Here is an 8,474-nt window from a genome sequence, read left to right on the forward strand (position 1 = left end):
TATATATACAGACAGTCTTTTAATACAGGTATAATGTAGAATGAAAAGCTGTTGATTGTCATAATTTCGTTTGAGCTGCACTGTCACATTAATATCACATTAACCATGCCGTGGCGACTATTATGTGTGAAAAAAACCCTGAATAAATGATCTAACACATTAGCTTTAACCAGATGAAAAAGGCAAGCGCATGAGTGATTGGTCACCACCCCCGCGCCTCGATCCGATCTCTCTTTTTAGATGGGTTAATCTGAGTGCTTTTCCACTGGGTCGCCCTCCTAATTGTGGGAAATGGACTGCATTTCCTCTTTTGAAATCAACCCATTAAATGTGGCTGCATGAGAGGGCGATAGCCTGTGAGACAGAGCTCAGCGGCACAAAACAAAGAAAGCACACAGTGACAAATATCCCTGTAACGTCACCGTAGCGACGCCATGTGAGACACAAGGGCTTTGAGAGAAATGACATCCACTGTGGTTGTAACTGTGGTAATACCTCGCCCTGTAGCTTTTAGTCAAAATTATCCCTGCTTTTGAGTGGAAAGAAGATAAATGACTATAATCATTTCCAAATATCATATTGTGAAATCTTCCTTAGCTATTTCATGAATCGAGCTGAGATTCATTCATGCTCATAAAGCAAAAAAAAAAAAAACTGTGCAAATAAAAAGTCTAATAGATTTCTCATGTCAAATGTTAGCTGTGATACGACCAAAAGAACAAAAGTACAACATGGCAGTGGGGTAAAATGACCTTCCCAGCTGTTGAAATCTGTCTCTGAGCAACCGTTCTCTTTATTTTGGCATCTCTGGAGTTACAGGTCATCCATTTATGATTCTGATGATTCTGGCTGTTCCTGTTCATATATTATCGGAAGATCTGGAATACGAAAACAACACTTGGTTGAACAGATTGCATTGTTTTTGTCCTCATTTGACTCCAGGCTGCAGGGTGTGTCAGAAGAAGATAAATGTATTCAGTTGGTTCAGTGCAACAGCACGATCCCAGTGGCTTGTGTTGCAGATGCTGCTTTGTTTCAATGTGTGTTTTCTTATTAAATCTTAACCTTTTTCTTTCCATTTTCTTCCTCTCCCTTCCCCCAACCTCCTCCACAGTGGCAGTGCCTGTGGGTGTTGCTGTGGTGAGCGTTTTTGGCCTTGTCTTCACTGCATCGGCCTTCGCCTGGATCTGTTGCCAGCGCAAAAACACCAACAAGTCCCAGAAGACGCCCCCTTACAAGTTTGTGCACATGCTCAAAGGCGTCGACATCTACCCCGAGAGCCTGAGCGGCAAAAAGAAGTTTGCGGCAGCCACAACCTCGACAGCTAATGACGCCGCTAAAACAGATGTCAATGGAAACTGCCAAACTACGCCGATGAGCCCCGGCACTGGTGGACCTGCCACAACTCCAAATGGCTCCAGATCAGCCCTGCACCTCGACCTTGAGAAGCGGGATCTGAACGGAAACTTTACCACCAAACCTTTTCACCACCACCACCAGACGGTGCGCAGCTCCCCAGACCTGGAGCTCCCCTCCCCACAAACAGGGTTCACTCAACCCGGTGCGATGGAGCGGCGCGACCCACCTTCCCCATCCAGCGCCCTGTCGAGCCAGGCACCCACCCCGGCTGTTGATAAGCCTCAGGGGGACGAAAAGGAGGGCGGTCTGGGGACCCTCCACTTCTCTCTCGAGTACCAGGCAGAGAGGAAGGCATTCATTGTTCACATCAAGGTAACACACATTTATATTTATTCAGTGGGAACTTTCTGAGCGTTTCAATGCTAAAATCTCATTTTAATATCTTCACGTTTTCTCCCAGGAGGCCCATGGTCTGACTCCAACTGATGAGCAGTCACTGACGTCTGACCCCTACATCAAGCTGACCCTGCTGCCGGAGAAGAAGCACAGGGTGAAGACAAGAGTCCTTCGGAAGACTCTGGACCCGGCCTTCGATGAGACCTTCAGCTTCTACGGGATCCCACTGGCTCGAGTGTCCGAGCTGGCCCTTCACTTCATGGTGCTGAGCTTTGACCGGTTCTCTCGTGACGAGGTCATTGGCGAGACCCTCGTACCTTTGTCTGGAATCGACTTGTCGGAGGGGCGTGTCCTAATGAGCAGAGAGATTATCAAGAGGAACGTCAAGGTAAGATGTGGAGCATATTTTATGTACCTATGTGCTATAGGGTGGGGTGTAGTCAGTGAACGAGGGGTGGAGGACACCATGGACTCATTGGCGGTCCATCATAATACAACTCTGTGTCAAGACAAACAGCTACTCATCCATACTTAATGGATGAGTAGCAGCCTAAAGCTATTTAACATTAATAGCTTTAGACTGTGGGGAGGGAACCTCCAAACTGTAGAAACACCTGCTGACTTGGATGTTCTTCTTCAGTTCATATCCTAGTTTTTATCTGAAGGAATGTCATGGATGTTTTCCGTTCATTGTTATCCCCCCTTTAGGTGAGAGTTTATCTGTGGTTGGTTGTTTGTTACTGAGAGAGACTGACAGTCTCTTCAGGGTTCGCCTCCTCTCCTGCCTGCTGTCTGCTGGCATATGCTGCAGGCCAACCCCCACCCAACCACCTCCCACTCCACTCAGGCCTGAGACCTGAACGGCACTAAAACATTTAGGAAAATAGATATGAACATCATTGAAGTTTTTGTTTTTTAATCATTAGTTAGATAATGCAATCCAAATTTATCGATTCATCATAAAAAGCCTTTTTAGAAGTATAAAAATCATTGCAGCGAAGCAGCTTGGTGGGAAATAGTGAACTCAAACCAGATTGATTCCCCTAGAATCATATTTAAAAACTACACAGACACTCTTTAAGTGTCTATTTCTCATTTATTAAAATAAAGATTTGCACAGGTGCATATTTTTGCTCAAATGATCCAATAATGATTCCTCCAAAGCTTTTCTAACGCAAGATACCACCAACCTTTATCCTAAATTAGAAACACGCAGCAAAAGTGGCATTTTACTTAATTCAAATACTCTGAAGGATTTCCATTGTCAGTGTCTTGTCTGTGGTAACAAAGAGTTAACGTTAAATGAAGTCAGCGGTAAAGGCAGAGCAGGAGGCTTATCTCCCCGTAGAGACTGAACAGATCTATTGCAACATCCCAGGTATGGATTTGAAACACCTGATACTGCTGCTGAGGGATGTGCTGCATTCAGTTCAGACAAATTAAAATGCTACAGAGTTTTCTTCTTTAGGTTTTTCTCTTGTTTTTTTCTTTTTGTTTTTTGCTTGTTTTTGCCCAAATTCACCTGATTTCTACACTGATTTCTTAAGGACATTCAAGTGTGTTACTTTAAAGACTCATTGCTGCAATTTTCCCCCACAAAATGTCTACCAGGCCTCTGAATACATAGTCACGTGTCTAATTATGCTAACGTCCAAACAGAACAATATAATTAGGACACTAATACTGGACTGTCAGAGTGGGAACAAAATAATGTATTTTTCACATTATTATTTTCTCTGTAGTGTGTCGGGCTCATTATAAATCTCTGGAGAGCCGATTATTGGATTCTGTTTCTGCCTTTTCCTGGCATCCGAGAGGACTACATTGAAATAACATCTCATTTCCTGTGTAGTGAATTTTCCCTATAAAGATATCTCATAAATTTTGCCGAGTTCACTTAAGGAGCTGTGGCTCTGCAGTGACTATGAGAGGAAATATGCCTGAGTAAAATACATGTTTGTTCTCATTCATGATGCCCCGGACAGAACGATGGTAATAATTTACATTTTTGACCAATGATGGAAATATAAGATTGTCTAGTTCAAAAATCATATTGAATCATATTATAACTCTAATTTAAACTATACGTTTGGTGCAATTTTTGCACTCTTCCAACAGATTTAATAATTTTGAAGTCTTAAAAGTGCTGAGAAATAGGGGTCAGAATCTGAGGATTGATTTTTATATCCACCTTCAGCCGATCTCACTTCATATTTTTCACCATCAACAGACTATTAATAAACTTAATCCTTGTTTTCATTGATGTTTCCCGTTAGTATTTCACAAAATATGTTTGTTTTGTGAATATCTTAATGGTCTGTTTCCAAGATGAGAAAAATTGTTCTACAAATCTGCTGCACAAAAGACAATGCAATGCATGCAGCCAAACAATTGCATGATTTCAGTAGCTCATTACACAGCAAGTCTACACAAATTTGGCATCATTGGAGTTCCTTACTTGATGTTCTGTAAGACAGGAGGCATTTCTTTGCTAGGAGGGTGGTGGCTCTTTGTCTGTGGGGCTCATGTGTCCCGTTGCCTCATGTGACTGGGCGTGGGTGCACAGCAGTGCAGCTAATCAATGCAGAGTTGCCATAAGCAGGTTTTTACTTCCAGCGTTTTTAATCAACACGTTATGGCTGATGGCGTGCGGCTCTTTGGAGGCAGTGTGAGGATTCTCATTGTGTGGGAGGTATTTTGTCTTTCTGCTTTGTGTGGGTGGATAGGAGCACACATTAGTGCAACGAGTCAAGACAGCAGGCAGTGAGCAGAATCGCCTTTAGATGATGAAGGTAGACCCGGAACAACAAACATTTATTTTTTACGTTCATTTTAGTTACCCGGATGAAAGCAAACATGGTTGTGTTTTGGCATCTAAATTTTATGTCAGGGATAGAAGTTGTCTTTGTTAAATGTTTCTCATTTCCATGGCAACTATGTTCAGGGGTTGGAAATCCGGTTAGGTGTGAAGGCAGCAGCCAAGGCGCCCTGTCTCCAGGGTGTGGATAAAGATGTGTGTGTGCGTGTGCGTGGGTGTGTGTGTGCGTGTGTGTGCATGTGGGGAGGAAGGGAAAGAAACGCCCTGCAAATAAAAGCACGAAGGATTCATCAGTAAGACGTAATGTTATTGAGATCCGATAATGTATCACATAACCGATAATGAATGTGTCATTTACCTCTACTGCAGTGAAAACCAATCAACAGCACTGGTTTACTTCTTATTTACTGAATTTGTATATGTGTGCATTAGTTATAAGTTACCAATATTTACAGTTTGCAGAAAAACCCTAAATTACTAGCACTAAGAGAGATTCCTACCCGCCAACCAGATTACAGTATTTGTTAACGTTTCTGATGTTAAGCTAACTACCAGGAGGACTGTGTAGTCATCAGTAATTCTAGGGAATCAAAACTCACAAAAAATTATTATTGCATCTTATTTACCAAGTCTACATATGGGAATGACTTTGTTTAGGACGTAACTGTGGAACAACCAAGAATGGTAGCTTAAATAGGTTTTTATGACCTACAAACCAAATGATTACTGCATGCATTAAAAACTAGACAGTCAACAATTATTTCATAAAAATGTACAAGAGGGAAATAATGGATTTACTGGATAATCAACTGCTTGGGCATGCCTTTACAAAACAAACACAAAAAGCACAAATATATTTTGGATTTGGACTAGGAAGCTAAGAAGACTCATATTTCCTTCTTTTACTTTTAAGACTTTTGCTTTGGTAATATATTAGGAATGTCGTTCAATGAATAAACACAAATGGGGAATACATTTATGACCACTGGCAGGTGATCTAACACCAAGTCTCCGTTCATCATAGGACTCATTAGTGGGTTGATCATTTTGGTAGAAAGTTTTCAGACTGCACTGCAGTTTGTGGTTTATTTGCACAGCCTCACAGCTAAAGAGAAATGTTACAACACAACTTCAGAGGTCTGCTGGAGACTATTGGTCAATGGCTGCAAAAGGGAAACTGACATACTATCAGGTGGTCATAATGTTATGCACTCTAGTGTCTAAAGCAGACATGAATGTCAAGATAAGTGGATTGTTTACTTTCCAGTGTGAATTAAACATATTTTGCCTGGCTTTGGTTTTCAAATTGCTGTAAAAGTCTTGCTTGACCATGCTAACCAAAACCCTCCTGTCCTTTATCTCCTCTCCATTTTCTTTCTTTCCATCTTTTCCTTACCCTTCTTTTATTTTTTATTTTTTATCATTCCCAATCCCTACATAAAGAAGTCCTTGGGTCGAGGAGAACTGCTGCTGTCTCTGTGCTACCAGTCCACCACCAACACTCTGACTGTGGTGGTCCTGAAAGCTCGGCATCTTCCCAAGACTGAAAACAACGGTCCTACCGGTATGTAGACTTTTTATCTTAGCATCTCGTTATTAACATGATACCTGCAGGAACAGCTGCAGGAAGACTTTCTTTGACCTATGAACCAAACTCATTCTGGCATGCTGACAGCTGCCTTAATGAAAACCACAGAGCACCAAAAGAACCTGATCAGGATGTTATTTTGAGCACTTAATGTATATATATATATATACACATATACACACAAAATATGTGTGTGTGTATGTGTGTGTTATGCAGACATCAACACTAACATCCATCACTTCCACTTTATTGTTTTATTGATCTGGCTGGGGAACAACAGGCCAGTAGTGAGCTGCTGCAAAGATGGATATTTTCCATTGCTGCTCTTTCTTCTTTCGCAATTCATCAATGGCTCTCTTCCTCCTTTTTCTCCAGATCCATACGTCAAAGTGAATATGTACCAAGGAAAGAAGCGCATATGCAAGAAGAAGACCCACGTGAAGAAATGCTCCCCCAACCCGGTCTTCAACGAGCTCTTTGTGTTTGATCTGCCCTCCGAAGAGGGCCTGAGGGACACCAGCGTAGAGCTGCTCCTGATGGACTCAGACAATGGCTCCTCACGCAACCCCAACACCGTAATCGGCCGCCTGGTGCTGGGCACGTCGGCAGCGGGAACGGCCGGTGAGCACTGGAGAGAGATCTGCGACCACCCGCGTCGCCAGATTGCCAAATGGCACACCATGTCGGAGGAATAATACGGCTGAGGTTTTGTTGATTTTGTTACCCATAGCTGAACTGGTACAACCTTGAAAGCGACGAATTGAGGACGGGCGGGATGTGACGTCCCACTGGCCAGTTCTCATTGGACATTAACTGGGGATGTAGTGGGTTAGGTAAAGGGTTATTTAAAAAAAAAAAAAAGGGGAGTGGACTTTTATATAGAGGAGACCATATTTCAACTGATGTCACGTTGCAATCATTCATTAACCAGTTATCTGTAGTGTTCTGTTAGAAGGTGGGGGATGTTGAAGCTTTAAACAATCCCAAAGACTGCCACTGAGTGAAAACATGCAGCGTTATCATTCTGGCATTAACAGATTTTCACTGTCCATGGTTGCAGTGCAGAATGTCTCAAATGTTGCTTTTACACTTTTCCTCTCTTCTACATCTAGTTCTGCTCATTCTACGTCTCTCTGTAGCTCTTCCTCTTATAAATAGTAACCAGTAGACCATCATACGAATACCAGAAAGAACCACGACTGACCGTGCTGTACAAAGGTGGACTATTAAAGATCATTTTATAATGCCAATGTTTCATTCTTAAAAGATGTATGTTGTTTTTTTTTTTTTTTTTTTTTGGTTTATTACACTGATTCAGTTTTTTTCTTGCTAATTTGCAAAACCTCAGTTTAGGTCTAAGTGTTATTTCATATGTCATGACTGAGAGAGAAATACGAGCCTAAATTAGGTGGTTTACGGATTGACTGGAACAGACTGAGCGCACTGGGGACAGTGGAGTAGCTGCAGAGGCATTTATGTGTGTGAGTGTGTTTGTACGTGTCTTTTTCCAAAAGAGGATGTATGCAGTGACACAGATTTGTGAGTGTGTGTGGATGCAAGTCACACAATGTTTACTGTAGGTGTTTTGGTCCTGTTACTGTGAGCACAAAGAGAGCTGAAATGTAAATGTATGTAACTTAATATAAAATATGGCAAGTTCTGACAAAAAAAAACAAAAAAACACGAGTCTGAGTTTTTTTTTTATTTTTTATTTTTACTCCATGTGGTGTTAAAAGTGTGCATGCATTTGTGTGTGTGGTTTTGTATTTTGTGTACACTGATAGCATTATTTTTCTAACAAATGGGGGCTGACTGCTCCTTATGGGTCCAAATGCCTGGGTCCCATAAGAAGAAGAAGTGCTGTTTGAGGTTTAGGTATGTATTAGTAATGGTTAGGTTAGGGGAATGTCTGGATTAGGCATAAATGCAATTACTAAAAAAAAAAAAAAAAAAAAAGGAGACAATGCAAACTCCTAATGTGGGTAGAAATACAATCGTGTGAGTGTGTGTTCACATTTATGTATTCACGGGACCAAAACTTAAACCGAAAAGGGATCTTCTTAATTAAAAAAAAAATTGGGATCACATTGCACCCCTACCAAGATAAGGATCAGTCTACCCCAAGTTCATGGACATGAATAGAAACAAGGCAACAGCAACCTCAGGACCGCTGGATCGAAATGGACCAGGACCCAGCAGGCTGTCCACAGCATCCACGCAATGCAGCACCTGCACCCAGAAACAGCCAATAAGACTCCAAGTCTCCAAACATCTGTAGACATAATGCACTGAATGGTTCAGAAACAGACATAA

General features: G+C 41.8%; 1 protein-coding gene across 1 annotated transcript in view; it reads left to right on the plus strand.

Annotated features, from left to right (window-relative positions):
• syt4 (synaptotagmin IV) overlaps nucleotides 1–8,228 on the plus strand; it is a 9,341-nt gene extending 1,113 nt beyond the window's left edge. The window contains exons 2-5 of the mRNA XM_008435959.2: nucleotides 1,115–1,731; nucleotides 1,820–2,143; nucleotides 6,017–6,137; nucleotides 6,537–8,228. Coding sequence (XP_008434181.1) covers nucleotides 1,115–1,731; nucleotides 1,820–2,143; nucleotides 6,017–6,137; nucleotides 6,537–6,856 — 1,382 coding nt within the window. The 3' untranslated portion in view covers nucleotides 6,857–8,228. The remainder of the gene's footprint in view (nucleotides 1–1,114; nucleotides 1,732–1,819; nucleotides 2,144–6,016; nucleotides 6,138–6,536) is intronic.
• The last annotated feature ends 246 nt before the right edge of the window (nucleotides 8,229–8,474 follow it).

The sequence above is a fragment of the Poecilia reticulata genome, linkage group LG18 (genome assembly GCF_000633615.1).
Source record: "Poecilia reticulata strain Guanapo linkage group LG18, Guppy_female_1.0+MT, whole genome shotgun sequence".
Lineage (NCBI taxonomy): Eukaryota > Metazoa > Chordata > Actinopteri > Cyprinodontiformes > Poeciliidae > Poecilia > Poecilia reticulata.